This window comes from Plectropomus leopardus, chromosome 18 (genome assembly GCF_026936395.1).
Source record: "Plectropomus leopardus strain MGB_pleo_1.0 chromosome 18, ASM2693639v1, whole genome shotgun sequence".
Classification (NCBI taxonomy): Eukaryota; Metazoa; Chordata; class Actinopteri; order Perciformes; family Serranidae; genus Plectropomus; species Plectropomus leopardus.
The window spans coordinates 6,056,084-6,075,549 of record NC_142193.1 but is presented as its reverse complement, the minus strand read 5'-3'; the positions used below and the strand labels follow the sequence as shown (position 1 = coordinate 6,075,549).

Below are 19,466 nucleotides of genomic sequence, written 5' to 3'. Positions count from 1 at the left end.
GTACTCCTCTTTTAGGAAACCCTCTCTGAAAGCATCAAAAACTGTCGAGTCAAATGTCCAAAAACAAGAATGAATTGTTGTGAATGCCTTATATGACCTTAGTGGTTTTGAAGTACAAATTTTGAAAATAAAACTGAATCTCCCTTTCTTCTGTCCCTGTGCAGCTCATTTCACACTCATGTATGAACAGGTAACGCTGAGGGCTTCAGGTGCCCCTCAATAAAATTAAGTATAGATTTTGAGTTCCCAAAGAAACTGAGGAATGCAATTACAGTAAGTACATTTACTCTTTGAGGTCGGGGAGATCAGAGTTGGTTCAGCTATTTTCTGGTCCTTTGAAAGTCACAGAAAAGAAAATGTGACATCAAAACATTTGCTCTCTTTACTTGCACTTATTTTCTGTGTTAAAACACCTGAAAGTCACTGACTCTTTTGGTGAGGGTGACATTCCAGTTTTATGTATCGAAAGGAAAAAATGGTCTGTTGACTAAAAGCTTTGTTAACGATAGAGACAAAGGAAGTGGCTACATTTTATAAAAAATTTGAGTGATGGCCGCTGGTTAACACAAATATATATCTAAACTGAGTCATATGTGAGCGGGGTGGTTTGAGATTTTGGAGTTGTTTGGCTATAATATTAATAATTGCAATAATAATGGTATTCTAAGAGATTAAAATTATTTAGAAAGATAAAAAACAATGTTTAGATTTTTAGATTTTAAATTTTATTTTGAATGGTAAATGGCAAAAGTAATTATACATTTCTACAGATAAATAGCATAAAAATATTGTTGGTTTTTTAATCTGGGCATAAAGTCTATTACACACTCACGTTTTCTAGTTTTTGTTTGAATTAAATGTTCAAATGTTTTACATTGCTTTGTTTTGTTCTAACTGTAAAGTTTAACGTTGTGTCATCTTATTTTACAAATTTTTGTACATTGAAACATTAATTTATAGCTGAGACCTTGACCTTTAATTTGCTGCTGTTAGAATATTTTCATGTAAAGAAGTAAGAAGTACATCAGACAGTGAAAAGTGTGCCAACCAACCCTGATCTCCCCTATTTACACTTCACTTGAGATTATTTGACAGCTAGATTTAGTTGTTACTTTGCAGATTCAGAATTCAAATACAATCATTCATATGATGGGCCTATAAAATGATGCAATTAAACTGAAAATTTCTCAACATACATCATGGCATCAGTTATAATTATCCAATAATGTAAAGTGTAAGAGTGTAACATTCTCCCTAACAAGGCATTTTACTTTTGATAATAAATGTAGATTTTTAAGACTACTTAATATGAATTTACTTTTAGATAATCCAGGAATTTTATTTATGTCACGAAGCATTTTTTTACATAAATGAATGGCTACTTTTGCTTTAAATATTATTTTAGACTCATTTTAGACATTTAGATCATAAATTACATCATAATATGGCGGCACTGTTTGTGAAGTCATCATAGGGTTTTCAGAGGGGCATTTTGAAGTCTTGTTTTTTGGTTGCTGTGATCATAGAGCCAGAAAATCTCGTTTCATTGGCACAAACTGGGTGGAATTAAGGAGAGACGTCCTCTCTCTCTCTTTTAACAGACCATATAATGTAAAGCACTTAAACGCGGTCAGTTTTCTTGGAGCAACATTCAGTGACCGTTGGAAGATCTGCAGCTTCGATTCTGACATTTGGTTTTTAAGTCTGGTGACATTCAATCCTCATTAAAGTGCGAAAAGACCAAAACCAAAACTGAATGTATCTACAAGTAAGTGTAGTGTGGGTATATCAAAGCCTAATATATCTTCTTTATGCAACAGAGCTCCATTATTTTCCCAAAATCACAATAAGCCACACTGTTGCTCTGTGACATGTCCCTTCGTTACCATGAGCACACACTCTGTGTGGTTTATTTTGACTCAGTCCCCCACACACAGTCCTGCTGCCCCAGAAACTCCCTGGACTAGTGAGTATGTAGGGCAGCAGGACGGTTATGACTAGAGCACCAAATGTGGATTTATCCACTACTGAAAATAGTCCCTAACAAATGAAATACTTTCTTTTTTAATTTTTATTTAAATCTTCAATAGGAGCCTTTGATAAGAAAGTATTGAGAGATGCACTAACAAGTTGTTGGTTTTGGTCTTTTTATGGGCTTTGTTGACATCAAAATAAAGAACTTCACCAGCTTTAAGTGTTTTTTTAGATTTTGCTGACTCAGGTCTTCCTTGTTGACTTTGAACTGGAAAGATCTTAAAAATTTTCATTATTGAACTTTCACAAGCGCTCCATATCTGCAATGAAGAGCAGCGACAGCCAGCGGTGATGGAATCATCAATACAGCTGATCGATGACACACAGCTGCAGGGACTGAGCTAATTATGATAGTGTGGCAGCAGAGATAGCCGCTGTCCGACTGTCGTCAGCGTGTGACTGACCATCACTTTAAACATACGCACAGAGCCACACAGAGGACAGGGGTATAATTACTTTATCAAGTCTCTAAGAATTTGGTGACTATTTCGCATTTGTGCAAAGCTCGGCTATAAAATGTTCTGTCATGATCGCAGAGAAACTTATATTCATGCTCTGAGCCAATTTTGAGTAACGATGGTTTTCAAGAGATTTTAAGTGTAAATTAATGTTAGTAATGTGAATAATTTACAAACAAAGATTTCATTAGAATCACTTGAGGTGAGGTAAAGTGCTGGTGGATTGAGTACAGGGCCATAGCTCGGATTTTAAACCAAAATGATGCTCTGGAATATTTTCATTTTTTATTTATATAAAATTGCTGTGATTAAACGTTTTTTTGTAAATATTTTAGTAAATTTTAGACTCACATGAAAAGTGCCAGTTCAAAAGCTTCATGCACAACATTATTATTTTAGGGATAAATAAATAAAACAGATTATTCATCTATTGATTTGCTTTTTGTTGTTTTTGGTTTTCCACATTTGAATATATTGGGTGGACAAATTCAGGAATCACTGGGGGAAAAAACTGAGGTGGGGGAGTTTTTAAACTTAAAAAAATGATCTAAAATTATAAGAAACTAAATTTTAATTGTTACTATAGGACTAATATTTATGACACAATAAGTCATTCCCACAAGGAAAATACATTAAATGAGATCATTAGTATCTCATAACATGGTTTGCCTATAATATAATTCAGCAACATTATATATTTCATTTTCCGAACATTATATTTTGATGGGATAAGTTGTATTAAGTCATTATTAGGGTGTATTAGACAGAAATTCTTTTAACCATTCCTGATGATTCAGGTAGAAATTAGCATCAGCTTCATCTGCACTGCACAACATTCATTTACATATAAACATAATTGATTATTCTAATAAAATTGCCTACTGGGTGAACATGAAGGTCATGGTTTGAAAACTGATATCACTGTTGATTTGTTTCGAAAAGTTAATACACCTCTGAACACAACATTAGGCAAACAAGAATTAAGACAAGGGAGGAGAGGTGTTTTTGACTCACCAGTTAATTCAAGATTTGAGCTCGGGCTCTCCACCATCCAGCTGGTCTGTCCTCTGTTGTCCTGCAATGCACAAAAAACATGATGAAATTCTGATGTGGTTTTCTTTGTAAAAGCATGAAGTGGCCTCTAAAGAATATTACAGGGCAGGCCAAGCATAAGAATCAGATATCTACACATACAATAACAAAGCAATAGTTGACAATTAGGTGCCTTTTGTGTATATCTTTGCTTTGTTTTTATCCATAAAAATAATTAAATTTACAGCATAATGTTCAAAACGTAATTACTGTTTGATATTGTCATCTTTGATATTGTTCAACTGTTAAATATCTTGCTTTGGTACATCTTCTGCAAGTCTGATAGATCCCTGAAATAAAACGCTTGAAAACAATTATATATATATTATTTTACTCCCAGATATTGATATGCCAAAACTCAAAATCCAGTAAACCTCTAAATTGAAACTGAGGTTTTCAGTGGAACCTACTTCACTTCAGTTTTTCTCTTTTTATGGAATAAAGTGTACTATTAATTATGGCTCCTCTATGGAAAACAAATGTGTACTTGTTATCAGACATCACTGAATGAAACATGATTTTTAAGATAAGGTACTTTAAAGAAAAAAGAAGCTGCTTTTAAAATAGAACTGAATTCGTTCATTTTGGGGTGATTTACTTGTAATAAATGGCTGTAAATCATCAGTAGTCAGAGCGCTGCTGCCCCCTTGTGTCTATTATTGTAGTTACATCAAAACCATGGACCAGCGGTGAATGGTTTCCTGAGCAGTTAAATCTGTGTTAAGTCTGGAGATTTATTGCCTGGCAATTATTTGTTTCTGTTTTGGAAACTTGAAAAAAAACGTAAATATTTGACTAAACTGTGAATCCTTCATGTATCTAAATTAGAGATAAACAGTACCAAATTTTAAAGACTTGAACTGTTCATTTTAGACACCTTCCCAAGATATACTGGTTATTTCCAATGCCAACAAGCTGTCCAATGCTACAGTTGCTGCTGAGAAGCACACAAACAGAACATATACTGTCACAATTTATCTATCACAAAAAAGAAAAATAATCCTCACCTCTTGCTGAACTGCGCAACGCAACAACGGAGGCGTAGCATCCCTCTGTCCAGCCACTTTATCGGTTTGTCCTCTCAGCAGTATCAGCTCTAATAAATATCCTTTTATTGTTCTTAACTTGGAGGGAATTACTTTACATTTCTTCAGTAAAAAAAAAACATGTCTGTCACCCGTCGTCTTCACAGCAGACATACTGACTTGACACTGAAGGCGGTTCAGGTGAGAGGAAGCACATCTGTATGGCCTCGTTCCGTTTAGCTCTACCCGTCACCGAGCATGCAGAGTGTCAAGGCCCTTCAACTGAAACAACTGAATGGATTGCAGCCCTTATTCGTCACAATGTCTGCTCTGACAAACGTCTGTAGTCCTTCCATTATTTTACTCTACAGAGGTCAGCAAGTCTCATCTAAAAATCATCTTTATTCTTTGCCTATAAAGAATAAAGATGATTTTCAGAAGCACAAACATAAACCATGAAAACTACTCAATTACAACCGAGATTATTAGATTATTATATTTAAACCACCTTATCTATTTATCTTGACTCTAAATTATAAAATAACACAGTTCAAACTCTGGTTGTTGGTGTAAAAATGGTATCTACCCATCTAAATATCAATGTATTCTCCTGTATTCAAAGAGCTGATGGCAAGCTATTTAAATCACAAATTAATGACTCTTTTGTTTAAGAAAAAACATTAAAATCAGATTTTTAAGACTTTTAGAACCAGCTGATATTCAGGAAAGAATAAATCAACAGACAAATGTGGGATTTTTTGTTTTCATATTTTAAGAAAATACTGACAAATGTTACTAATGACTATATACACTGAGTTTTCAGAACAGCAGAGATTTTGCCACTTGAGGAGAAAAGGGGGAACTTGGCGGATTGACTTGCTGAACAAATGTGGCATCACTGACTCCATCCATCACTTCTTGGACAGCTTGGCTTGTTTATTTTTGGGGGGCGCCCACTTCAAACACATAGTGTCCACTGTGAAAGAGACAACACGCACACAAAGGAGAAAGATGATACATGAAGACAATCACAAAATGTGTTCCTTGCATTAACTGTCTGCACTGTCTGATGACGTGTTCATGTCATATTTGACAGTATTACCCTTAGGACAGCATCGATATGAGATTTTGACAGTACGATTACCGTTTCAGAATATACTGTATATATTGCTGTATCACAGTATCACAGAAATATTTATTGATATACATTCATATACATTTTTACCAAAAAAATTCCACGACTATTCCATGACTTTGAGGCAAATTTTAAAGACCATGCAATTTCTGAAACAAACATCAATACTCCTTTTTTGGTTCTTTTTCCAAATTTTAGTCTTTTTTTAAATTTATTTGTTTATGGCAATTATTAAAGAGAACATTTTGGCAATTTCTCTTGTCATTTTTGTTTTGTCTTTAAAAATATTTTTTGGAAGGCATGTCTTTAAAAAGAGGGCCTTTAAATGTTTTTGGGGGATTTTTTAAAGACATTATTTGGCTTTTTTTGTTTGTTTGTTTTTTTAATTCACAAAAAACTGCACAAATTATCAAAACCAGAAACTGTAAAACCAGAAATTGTCATAGGATTTTCAAAGTTACAACGGTCCATATCACATGTTATTATACAGGTTTGTGAATCAAAATTCCTGTCAGGGTACATTTAGTTTTCCAAAACTTAAACAGGCCTCGAAAATGCTTATTCCATGACTTTTCCAGGTTTTTTGTAAGTATTACTGTCGGTTTCAACAACCCTTACAGGAATTAAAACAAAAGGTCTTTTTCCAGTTAATCTACCGTTTTATTTCTATAGTTGAAACTTGAAAATACTTTTTTTTTAAGTATGTTTCTTAAAGTATGTGTAAAAAGTCTCCATTTGAAAATAACTCAAATACAAGGTGAGATTCTCTGTCCAATTGCATTTTTCAATATCTTTGGTAAGCAAATGTACAAGATATGATAAGCATCAATTTTCACACCCTGGCATGCCTTGAAACCAGTTTATCGCTGCAACTACAAGCAACCAAATGAAAAACTGTTCACATCAGCCTCTGAGTATTAATTTCGAGTCTGAGATATCGTCTTTTCTGACAGTAAAAATATCTCACACTTGATAAGAACCACAGAACTGTGAGAAAAAACGGCAACAAAGTAAGCAAAGCTGCCAATTAAATGTAAATACTTACAAAAAGCACAAATACAAAAATGTGCACCAATCACTTCGATTTAAAATGACCTACCCACTCTTTGTTAGTATCTTGTTTCACTTTTTAGCACACTGCTTACCACAATAACACAACTTATTTAGGCTGTTCAAATGATGTAATTACAAAGCTCAGCAGAGGGTGTAACTGTCTTTGAGCCGCCCGTGTGTGCGCGCGCACACACACACACACACACACACACACACACACACACACACACACACACATTCTGCTGACATAGATGTAATGGTTTTGCTACAAAAAAAGGCATCCTGTGCTAACGAGTACAAAAAGCCTTTGTGATGATGTCTATCCATAAGTTGTCTAAAGCAAAACAAAGTGTTTTCACTTGAGCTTAAACTAAAAAAAATCTTTTCATTATCAGCTTATAGGCTTTTTTTAAAAAAAAATTTAAGTAATCAGTTAATTGTGGGATCTAAACATAAAATGTCAAAATATGAAAAATTCATTTTCAGTCTTAATCACTGACATTATCTCAGGGCTACAATATCAAATTAATCAACATTTTCTAATTTTACCCTCTGATAACATTTATATTTGGGTTTTGTTGTTTACGTTACAGCCAGGTTTGGAATTAGGGAATAAAAGAGCGCACACGCGAAATAGCAAAGGTCTGGGCTCACCTGTGATTGGAGGTTTCTTGTACTGGGCGCTCTTCAGGTGCTCCTCCACTAGTTTGGGTGTCACACAGATAACGTGCTGACCTTTCCAGTATTTCACCATATTGAGCGACTGCAGTGTGCTGATGATGTCGCTCTGCGTGATGCTGGTCATCTGGCTGGAGAGGAAAAAAAGAGGGAGGAAGGTTTACCAGAAGCTTTTAAAAGTTTGAGCTAAGAAGATGGTTGTTACGAATCTTATTACAGTACTCTGTGTGTGTGTGTGTGTGTGTGTGTGTCTCTTCTCTACCTGAGGTCTTTGATGGACAGCGTTCCTCTGAAGTCTCTCAGGATCTCCAGCAAGACCCAGGACCAGTAACTTCTGTAGCTCAGCTTCCCCAGATCAGACAGAGGCTTCTCTGGAGACCCGACTGCACTCTCCAGCTTAGACAGCTCATAGCCTACACACAGCAGCAAAAACACAAACGCTAACGCAAACGCGGTGACACACTTACAGCGGTTTATTGTTTATTAGAAGAATCACCATTAGCTGACGCTGAAGTGACTACTAGTCTTCCTGAGGTCCAAAACAACATAACATTACAACAACAGCAATAATGATAATAATAGTAAACAATAAAATAAGTAAACAAATAAATAATAATAATAATAATAATAATGATAACACAAGAATACGACTACTTAACAATATTAATTAAAAGATAATAATTGATTCACCATCAATCAACCATTTCAAATAAAAAAAGATGCATATATATATATATATATATTTTTTTTTATTAATTAATTTAATGAACTATCTAACCCAAATCAACATTAAACAAACAATTAAAAAATAATTGACAACAAACCAAATATCAATAACCAACAACACACCACAGCTGCTCAAAGAGGACAACACACAGTCCCAGAAACATCATCGGTCTAAACTGGCCAAAAAAAAACATGCAGACTTGAGCCAACAAACATACACAACAAAAAGCTCAAATGAAATCATGCACGTGTAACTAAGATCTTGATGTCTTTTTAAAACCTGCTTTTCCTCTGACTGAACTCCTATTACGTGGGAGACTATTCCATGATGCAACAGGCCGTGTGTCTTGCTGAAAATACATTCATGTGAAGACTGTGTTTTGAGTGAGCTGATCTTCCTGAATTTGGCTCTTTTACGTTACTCCAGCCGATGTACAGTTTCAAGAAAGTCAAAATGAAACCAACATGAGACCACGGTGAGTTCACAATTACACGCAGATTCCTGCTTAAACTACTCAGGAAATCAGACCGACAACTTGTGTTGATGAGCACCTAATATGCATCTGATCATCACCTAAAAGTGACGTACAGATTTGACAAACATCTGAAGACATCTTGCTACTTCTTTTCTCTCTGTTTAACTTCACTATCAAATGAAGAATGTTGTGATCACATTTTTTGACTGGTGTCGGCACCAAAGAAAAGATTCATTTGTGGGTAAACTTTGACGATTGTTTATCATTTTGGGCAGTTTATGGGCTAACCTATTATGAATACAGTTAATGAATAGAAAAAGCCAAATATATTCAACCGCTACCTGATTCTCACTCGGACACACACACTACAGTTACTGTCGTGGTCTCTCACTTACTAAAAGCAATGAGGAACTTTCCATAGCCTCTGCGCTGGTAAGGTGGCAGCGTGAGAATACACGCCACATTATTCCCATCTGGAGACTCTTTCTCCTGAAAAAACACCACAAGTTCAAACAAAAAGTCAATTTCAGTTTGAGGTTTTCTCCAGCTACTATGTTATTCTTCTGAATTCAAACATTTCTAAATTTCTAAATGTTGAACAGGCCTTACTTTGGAGAAGTAGCCGACGATGTGCGCTCCCTGTTTGTTGACTTCAGTGAGGATATAGAAGATAAATGGCTCTACGTCGAAATAAAGAGTCTTGTGGTCGAGAAACAGTTTTGCTAGTAGACAAAGATTTTGACAGTAGATCTGCAAAAAGAGACAATGACAAACAATATTAAAAAACATCTCTCTTACAAAATAAACTGATTTTCTTTAACTTAATCAGAAGTCCAGATTCACTTCCGCTAGGGAAGGAATCCATATTATTGATCATCCATATTATTGTTCAGGTGGCAGACTTTTCCAGCTGTTCTTACTTTGTGGTCGCGCCCATCCACTTCATACACCGATATGTTGCTTCTTCGGTAGATTTCTTTGCCAGGAGGCTGCTTCCATTGACAGTTCGACTGAAGAGACAAAGGTCAAAGAGGTCAAACCTCTTGCACTCAGGCTGCACAAGATGAACATCACTTCATTGCTGTTATTGTGGTACTAAACTTGAAAGGGTTTGGGTTTCACTGGTGGAAAATATGCACCAATGGTTGAGTCAGAAAAAAGACAGTTTTCTTACAAAATAATAGTAATAAATATTAATTAACTCTGTTAGTTAAATTTTAGAAGTCACGCCTCCATTCTCAGACTCCAATAACGGCAAAAGGATGGATGGACAAGCAACTATTATTTCTTGGTGACATCTTTGTTTGCAAAGAACATAAAAGTTGTGAAATTTTAAAAAAGATGATTCCATGAGAGGCACAAACATCCCTACATCCTAAACTGAGGTGAAAGCTGCACTGACCAGGTGATGTCTGAAGGTCTTTTCATACTTCATGTATTTAAGACAGTACTCGCAGATCCACAGCTTGGGCTGCTTTCCGTAGTCTTCAGGAAACGGCGAGAAGTACCAGGCGTCAATCTCGTAGTTTCCTATCTGAATCTTATCCACATATTTTACTTTGGTGATCTGAGGGGGAGGCACGAGAGGAGGAAGGATTTGAGAAGTTAAAAACATAAGCCAGTTATTCCAAATTATGTAGATGACACAGCAGAAATGAACTGAACATAAAGAGCAGCAGCATGAGGTAGTCATGTTTTTTCTCTACTTGTGTAATCTTTAATTGGAGAAACTAACACACACACACACACACACACACACACACACACACACACACACACACACACACACACACACACACACTCCACCTTACCGCCTCATGCTCTTTTTCCAGGGCAGCTGTTGTCGGATCCATTTCTGCATATGTCTGCAAAGGAAAACTCAATGACATGAATATCAGCCATATTATACAAATGAGTGTCACCACACAAACAGCATGAAATAACAACAAAAAACATCTCTACCTTCTGTACATGGTTGATCTCGTCATGCTTGCGCTTCTGGTTGCGAGTGATCTTCCTTTCAGGCTGTTCACCCAAGTCACCGACGCCTCCAATCTCTGTGCTCTTCCTCACTGCATCCTTCACAGTCTTGGTGAGTGCCAGGCGGGCCTTACCCACCCACTCATCTAGGCGTCTGTTGACTGCATGCCAAAGAAAAGACGATGAAGATCATTGTAAAGCAGTAGTTGAAGGGATACGTAAGGGAAGGGAAAATCAAGAAAGATACAAGAAAAAATGAGGGTATAGCAGGTACAGGAGAGAGGACACATAATATATATATATATATATATATGTATATATAATGACAATAGCATTCATTAACAAATAAGAAACTAGTCCTGTACTTACATCCTACATAGTGAACATAGAACTCCTCTCTGCCCTCCTGTTCATTCAGGCGGGACTGAATAACCTCTGCTGTATCTGAAAAGACAACAAGAAACGTTAGTTCATGAGACTTTCCAACAAAGTCATTTTTATCAAGTACAAATGTAAGCTTTATATCTTCTGGATAGGACGCCTCAACAAAACAGCAACGTTAGCCCAGTTACTCCGGTGAAAATACCAACTTTTAGAGTTGGCTAGCTTGATGTTCGCTCTGCTGATGTTTTCATCATCCATGCCAAAGTCCTGCTGGCCATTACGATATCAAACATCGTCGAGCCACGTCTTATCGCTCCAGTTCCAACATAATAAATATGAGTTTGCACTATATTTCAATGGAATTTGGTGTGAATTTCTTCCGAAAACAACGAGAAGTACAAGCTACAAACACTGACAATCTGCTAACTGAATCAGACATATAAACAGATCACTCACGCCACGTCTTGTCGGCTCGTTGACATAAATACGTCTCCCCAATTTCGACCGACACCTCCTGCTCCCTGCCGCCGCAGAACACTCCGCCTCCATCCGGGGTGTGCTGGCTACTTGAGCTCCCGGCTTCTCTAACACGGCCAACGGCCTCCACCTCGTCCTCCTCCCCGCCACTGCCGTTAGAGGAGCACGCAGCCGGGATATTACTGTCCAGCTCACCCCGCTCACTTTCCAAATGACCGGAATCCATGTCTACATCCATCCTGGGCTCAGAGTCTTTATTGTTGTTGTTGTAGCTTTTGTGAAAATCGCTCCCGCCAGTCATAACCTCAGTCGTTTTGAAAACAACAACACGCCTCTGCGATCCTGCGCAGATTAATGAGAGGGGCTGGTCCTCCACAAAAAAAGAGAAGAAAAACTGCCAAGATGGCGTCGGTGGTACGTAGGTTCCGCCTATGGATGTAGGCTCCGCCTCTCTTCCTCCCAGGATGCTTCAACACTCAACAACTACATCTCCCATGAGTCTTCGCACAACGGTGATATTTTTATGTAGTCTAATCCAGCAATGACTCTTCAAATAGTAATTTTCAGAAAGAGTTAAGTTTAAATTCGGTAAAATAATTGTAATAAAATTAATGAGTATATATATATATATATATATATATATATAGAGAGAGAGAGAGATAGATAGATATATAGATATAGATATATATAGATAGATAGGTAGATGGATAGATGGATAGATAGATATCGATATGTCCAGAGCTGCTCTTTAATTTAACCGTAATATGTTGGGGCAAAATGGTTCCTTTCAGAGCAAGAACCATATTCTCACCAGGGTTTGGGGTTTGACCACTTAAGCCCCATTGACTGTGGGCCTGCGCTAATCTCTTTTGGCCATTTTACCTCTCTACAGTTAAGGAAGACTATTTAAGATCCTTAAGCAGAGTACTAATTGCAATGCTACAATGTAAAATGCACAAAGCATTATAATTTTTACTATTAAATTTACTTAAATTCCACTAAAAATGCCTTTATCTGTCTGGTGCATTGCTCTGCTAATATTTCCTGCAAAATTTCAGCTGCTTCACATTACAGCACCATTTCTTAAGAAAGAGATATACCAAGTCTTAAACAGTCAGAGTTAGTGAACTGAACTGGAATGAACCCTCTTTACAGAATATTACAGGAAATACAGACACTGTAACATACTGACATCCAGAGAAAATTTAATTTGTAGTTCTTTCAAGTCATATTGCACCACAACAAAAAGCAACAACCATCTGTATCTGATATTAGTGTGCATGAAAGTGCATACCAGAGACCAGGATAACAGCAATGTACAGGAGGAAAGGATACTACGGTGAATGTTGTTTCTGGTGCAGGGCTTTAATCTATGCAAACTGATAATGGAGGCACACATACGCTTGTTCACTGGCCCTCCTGTTGCCCTTTGTCATAGCACCTCCTCTCTTCCCCTCTCCCTCTCCACCACTTTGTGTTGGAAGCCCCTACCGTGACCCCGGCGGGGTCCCCCTCCTCTGCTGTACAGGTTATTGGGCCCTCCCCTGCTTCTTGAAGCCCGCCCGTCCCAGTGGTAGCGTGCGGGTCCAGGGCCACTGGTGTCTGGAACAGGTCGGTGAGGACCCCTTCTCCTTCCACGGTGACCACGACCCCCTGTAGAGTCTCCAGCATCTTTTGGCCACTCAGTTTCCAAAGCTGCCTGACACACTGGCTGATCATCTGGAGACACCTGGGTCCGTTGTTGTTCTACGGGGACGCCCCTGCCTGTCTCAGACTGACAGAATTCTGCGTTTACTTGCACCTGGTGGCCATGGTTACCCTGAGCTTTGCCTTTTATTGGTCCTTCAGTGCAGTCTGAGGACAGAGACAGTTTATCCAGGTGCTCTGTGATAGGGGCGGCTCTTCGGTGTTGTGGTCTGGATCTGCCTCCTCTCCTCGGCCCCCTCATCTGGTTCTGACGCCTCTGGCCCTGACCGCCTCTGCAGTGGGACAGTCCAGGAACAAACATGTCCGCTCTGACACTAGTTTCATAAGAGGACACATTAGAAGCAGAGGGTACTGTGGGGCCAGGAGAGACATCCGCGTCCAGGTTTCCGTTTTCAGCAGCAGATGGAGTCTGTGGGAGTTGACACGCATCACTGTAAGTGTTTTATATAACATTATAGAGGAACAGTGTTAATAAGGCAACTTTGGAGCTGTATGTAGGTGTAATTTGACACTTTGATGGAGCTCGGCATGCAGCACCTGCTTTCAGTTTTTTCTCCCAGCACAGAGATGAAACTGATATCCATCTTCGTATCTGATTCTGGGTTTGACAGCAAACAGGAGGATTTTCCAAAATATTAGTTTTCCCTTAATATCACCTAAGAAGTTTTAAGTTTCTATGCTCAAACTGCAGCCAGATGTGTATCAATTCTTGAACAAATGTAATATTTGGAGACCTAATAGAGTCCCATGTTTTTCAGTTCCTCTCTGACCTACACTGATTCAACATTTATTCAACAGACATAAAACTGAAATGTACTGAAATGCCCAGAGGGCCTCTAATCCATCACAGATCACATCGACAGGTTAATTATCCACCTGTGACTCAAACTCCACAAAGTGTGGCTAAGGTAAAAAAAAGAACTCATGAAGAGGTCTGTCTGTTTTTTTTTTTTTTTTAATTCATTGTCTAAATAATTACATTTCTGAAATCAACATGAAGTGTATTGTAAATATTTTCTACGCCATCACCCAGAGACTTTACCGAGCAAAGTAGCAATTAGCAGCTACACAAACCAGACCGGCTGACCAACACACACTTCAACATTTAACAACTTAAACCAACTCTGTTGTGAAGAAAATCATTCAGTTGGTTTTACCAGTGGGCGCACAGAATGAGGAAAAAATCCTATGGCGTCTTTGATTTTACACCATCATAGACGACACCTCACTCTGTGTTTTTGGTACTTTAAGCCCAGTTTTTCTGAATGAGAAGACACTGAGAAGATCTTCTACCTTTTGCTGAGTCTGTATTTTTAACACTTTTCCTGAAGCAAATTTCAGAAATGCATGTAGTCAGTGATACGTAGTATGACCGATAAAAAGACAATTCCTTTATCTGTTAGAAAGGAAATTAATGAACTTACTATAATAAGCAGTACATTCTAAATGTGTGCATGGCCGTATGAAATCGGCCCCACACACTCATGGTATGACAGGTTCAACATCAGAAAATGGAGACATGCAACATATATCAAACTTTATCAAAAGAATCAGAGACAATTTGATCTTTGCTGAGACCAACCTCTTTGTGACACCTTCGGTTACTTGTAGAGATATAAGCCTGGTATGAAGAGTGTTAATGCATCTAAATGTGACCTCTATGGTGTCAGATTCATTCTTACCTCGTTGGTGTGGATGAAGAAGCGATTTGATTCCACCTCCGGGTCAATGATCCCGCCTTTGGACCTCTGTCTTTCCAAAAGCTTCTGGAGTTCACACCACTTCTGTTGAAAAGTTGAACCGATCGCTGCTTCGTCCAGCTGAGTGAAAAACACAAGACCTTTCACTGTTTTCATTTTTCAAACAGTCAAACTGTCGAGCCTGAAAGTTTGTTCTCGACCTTGGACACAACTTTTAAAAGTGTGCAATAGAATGCGGTGTTACCTCAGGCAGCTGGGGTGCAGGGGAGGACAGAAGCTGATCCACGTCATATGTTAGAGGCTCTCTACAGACCGGACACACCACAGTCAGCTCCTGTGAGAGAGTCCGTGATTAAATAGTGAAAATAAAGACACAAAGATTTCTTTGACCCGAACTCTTCGGCTGACCTGTTGGTCTGTTCTCTCTCTGGTCTTGTCCTCCTCTAACTCCTTCTCCCTCTGCCGGAGCTCCCTCTCAGAGTGGCTGGCGTAGCGACCGAGGCAGTGCGAGTGGAAGTAGTGATAGCAGCTTGTCTTGGAGAACGTCTCTCCCTCCTGAGGACACACAGTGTATGTAGAAGCATGAATGTATGAATGTTTTATCGATTTTTTCAGCAGGTACAGATTTTTCACTAATTTCTGGAAAAATGCAGAATAGAGTCCTGCATTAAATGATTTTTTGCTCACTCGGAGGAGCAGAGAAAGCTGTAAACACAACATTGACATTTTCTCACATTATTATGTATCAGCATTTTATTGCTGAGTCATGTGTACCTTAAAGCCATAGAGGCAAATGACACAGTTTCCATGAGGAATATTGCTTTCGGTCAGGATTTCTTTCGCTTTCTGGAGGAGAAAAAAAGAACAGTTAGATACTTGACTTCAAGCAGCAGTACTGCTCACAATTATCTCCATTAGCTCAACAGAAAATCATCCAGTAAAATCATATATTCTCTTAAATTATAGATTTAAAAAAAGTGACCTCAATGAGTTGATATAACACAGGTGAACCCAGACAGGACTGAGCCTCCAACTGAAGACACTTTTGGACACTAAGAGAGAGCAGTTGCACATAATTACAGGATTTTACACTCAAAATCAAACATTTCCTGAGCAGAAAGTGTTGATACTGATCAGTCCACAGCTTCAGCTGGTTACCTGCTGATTTTGTCATCAGAAAGCCCCCGTGGGTTATTAATGGAGATGGCTGGAGAAGACGAAGGATACTAAGCACACAAAACAGGGAGGAAAGTCAAACTTCACTTATGTTGGTCAGTTTTTTTTTTTTCTGAGCCTTAAATGATAAGTCTGGTAATATTTGCTATTTCTGTCACTCAACAAATCGCAAAACCAATATCTGCTAATGTGTATTATCTGTGTCAAAGCCTGATTTATATTTTTGAAATCTGTAGGAAACATTGGGCTTGGAGCAGAGAGCCACAGAGAGGAAGTCAGAAAGCGTTGAAAGACAGACGAACACATTATTGATTTTGGTGTTTTTAATGGGATTTAGAATCTAGCAGTGTTCTCCTTTATAATACCTTACAGATACACTGATGCTGTGAGCCATGCAGACAAAATGTTGGCAGTGTATCAATAAAACCCAACACAAAGAATGAAGCCCCTTTTACATCGCCTATTCAAGGTGAGAATAACAGCTATTATGCCGCCTTGCTGTTCTTATAACAGGTACGACTGCAGAATGAGGAGACAGAGTGGTCTCATCTTACTGCAGACTGTCTTCCCTCGTGGTGGTTGAGTGTAATACCCACTTTTTCATTAATTAATCTTATCTGCAATCAGTAAAATAAAGCGCCAATACAGATATCGGCAAAATGCCAATTATCAACCAGGCCGATAACCTGTCGAACCCCTAATCCCTACATTTAATTCTTAAAAAAAAGTCGATGTCATACAGATTTGTGGCTTCTAAAGGAGTACATACCATATTTTTAACAATCTCACAGCTTGTGGTAAGTCTACCGTGGACAGTTATGACATTAATAGCTAATAGTCAAGTTCTCAATTCAGACCACAAACAGGATTTTCACTTCCAAAATTTCACCACTGAGTTCTATAGGGAGCATGATAAGATAATGTAGTGCGTACCTGCTGATCAAGGGTCAAAGTCAGTGTGAGTCGCACAAACTGGGAGACAGAGTCCTCTGCTGTGGAAGGGTACAGGACCAGGCTCACCTCCCAGCCCCTGCAAGGCACAGCACAGTGTTTATAATGAGGCCAGAGGAGTCTGGGAATGATATCAACCAGCCTGATGCAATAACACAACATCACAGTGCCAAACAGGCTACACAGAGCATTTTCTCTGCGTAGAGACCAGAGACTGTATATAAAGGCTATGGGAGAGAGACTGTTAATTCAGTGTTTCTTTGCTTAAGTGCAAAACACTACAGTACAGACGAGATATTTAATTAACTGAAAGGATTTATTAGTTAAAAAGACTGGCCCATGTCCAAAATATAAAGTGTGAGTGAAATATGAATTCATTGACCTGGTTCATGATCACGTTTGAGCATGCTATACTCATTTATTTACTAGTTGTGGCCCATCAAGGAGCTTAGGTCAAATTTTAACAGCTATATAAATATGATAAGCACTGCTCTTTATTGAACAAATTATCCAATAAAGGCTGGTATGATACTTTTCCCATGAGATCACAGAGTTTTAGTTACATTTTTGATGTCAACTTAATAACAGTCTGTCCTCCAGCTCCAATCATCATGATGATCAAAATGTGTCTCTCGTTATTTACCCATTTAAAACAAGAGCAGATTGCTTGAGTTCTGAAAAATAATTAATTAATTAAATAAATAAATAGAGGGCAATGTGCAACCTAAGAAATGACCCAAAACTGAGCAAAAAATTTCATAAAAAGCTAGGCCTACAAGAAAATTACCTGAAAAACAGCACAAAGAAAAGTTTTTAAAAAACACACACAAAACAAAAGGTGTTACAATATGATGTTAATGAATACATATTTTTGTGCAGCATAATTGTATTTATATAACTGCAATAAAAATGAAAAGTTTTTATTTTCCCCTTTTTTTGGATAATTTTCCTCTGTCTCTCAGCTATTTTTTCTCGGTCATTTCCTTATCACATTGTACTAATTCTTGCCAAGTTGCGTAATATCTTTATTGCCATGCTTTTGAAAGAAATTAAACCAATTTACTCGTGTTTCAAAGATTAAAATGCTTGTGAAAGATGTCTGATCACAGCACATGAAAACTGATGATGATGAAGTTCCAAAGGGTTCACTCTTATATCTGATTATCATGATCATTTTAGGTTATCAGCTATTAAAACTTGTGATCGTGTCTAGATACTATTTGAGTCACAAAATCTTGTGTTAAACCAGGACAGCTGTATTTTATTGTACTTTCCACATTCAACATTATTACCCAGATGTTCAAATGTGGTTAGCTTTACAGTGGAAGAACACAAACATCTCATGCACCGGTGCAGGTCCAAACTCTGATTTGGTTTCTTTAATATAGAGTTTTCCATTTTGTATGAGTCCTCACTTCTATACTGACATGTACTGAAATGTTAAGGCACTAAATAATCATAACTTAAAGCCAAAGCTAATCAGGCAAAATGATGGAAATGCAGCTATATGTCTCACCCGTCCTCTTTCCTGTTGACCAGCAGTTCATCCAGGTAGATGGACTGCAGCACCTCAATTTCAGACAGCACACTGGGGAGATATAAAGACACTCGTTATTTTATCCTGCTGTCTTTCTGTGCTGTTTTATAACAGGCTAACGTTCACACAAATCAAGCTAGCGTTAGGCTGTTAGCTCAAACACTGTGTAGCTAGTTAACGTTAGCAGCGCCAGACGGTCAATATTTCACCATTTTAGTTAGAGCACAATGACCGACACTGAATACACGATGCGTGGATGAAATATAATGGTTGTCATGAAATGTGTTTGAGATTTAAAAGGCAAATATCATGCTGTCAACAAACTCACTCGCACTCCGCTGCCATGATGGTGTTTCAGTGAGAGCCGCAGCAACTCAGCTAGTTAGCTACCTGAAAACGGATGTACGACACGGTGCTTTCAAAACAAAAGTGTCACCGGCAAGAAAAGACGTTTGCTCGATTAAACACGCTAAAAATAACGTGACCACACCAGAAACCGAGTCTCTGTTTGGTCTCAGCATGACTCTCTATTCATGTAGGCACCTGGATGTATCGATACTGGTTCCAAATTTTTACATTTATTTTCTTCACTGGAACTACCCGCACACGGCTGTCTCTAACATTTTTTGGGAAATATATACATTTTAAGGGGGTGTTTAGTTTAATTATAGTTTCTAGTTTTAGAAATTCAGATAAAATAATGCCTGCCGCGGTAGCGAAATTAATACATTGTACAACAAAATGACGCTATAAAACCCGCAGTTTATATTGCTATTCAGTGGCCACAATGTGTTCCCAAATTTACTGTAAAACTCATATGATGTGTTTTAACCGGAAACTTTACTACACTTAATACAGTAAAGTAGTAAAGTACTAA

At 38.0% G+C, this 19,466-nt stretch overlaps 2 protein-coding genes across 2 annotated transcripts; both read right to left on the bottom strand.

The window, feature by feature from the left end:
• Window positions 1–5,358: 5,358 nt before the first annotated feature.
• On the bottom strand, window positions 5,359–11,937 carry kat8 (K(lysine) acetyltransferase 8). The gene is made up of 11 exons (XM_042505202.2): window positions 11,498–11,937; window positions 11,027–11,101; window positions 10,640–10,818; window positions 10,489–10,542; window positions 10,080–10,244; window positions 9,598–9,687; window positions 9,287–9,427; window positions 9,073–9,166; window positions 7,738–7,888; window positions 7,452–7,606; window positions 5,359–5,585 (listed from the first exon to the last, which is right to left on the bottom strand). The coding sequence occupies exons 1-11, from the start codon at window positions 11,817–11,819 to the stop codon at window positions 5,521–5,523; spliced, it is 1,491 nt and encodes a 496-aa protein (XP_042361136.1). The 5' UTR covers window positions 11,820–11,937; the 3' UTR covers window positions 5,359–5,520.
• Window positions 11,938–12,703: 766 nt separating this feature from the next.
• Window positions 12,704–19,045, bottom strand: rnf25 (ring finger protein 25). Its single transcript, XM_042505201.2, has 10 exons — window positions 18,918–19,045; window positions 18,569–18,640; window positions 17,035–17,131; window positions 16,084–16,151; window positions 15,908–15,977; window positions 15,700–15,771; window positions 15,334–15,480; window positions 15,170–15,259; window positions 14,908–15,045; window positions 12,704–13,634 (listed from the first exon to the last, which is right to left on the bottom strand). The coding sequence occupies exons 1-10, from the start codon at window positions 18,932–18,934 to the stop codon at window positions 12,951–12,953; spliced, it is 1,455 nt and encodes a 484-aa protein (XP_042361135.2). The 5' UTR covers window positions 18,935–19,045; the 3' UTR covers window positions 12,704–12,950.
• Between the last annotated feature and the right edge of the window lie 421 nt (window positions 19,046–19,466).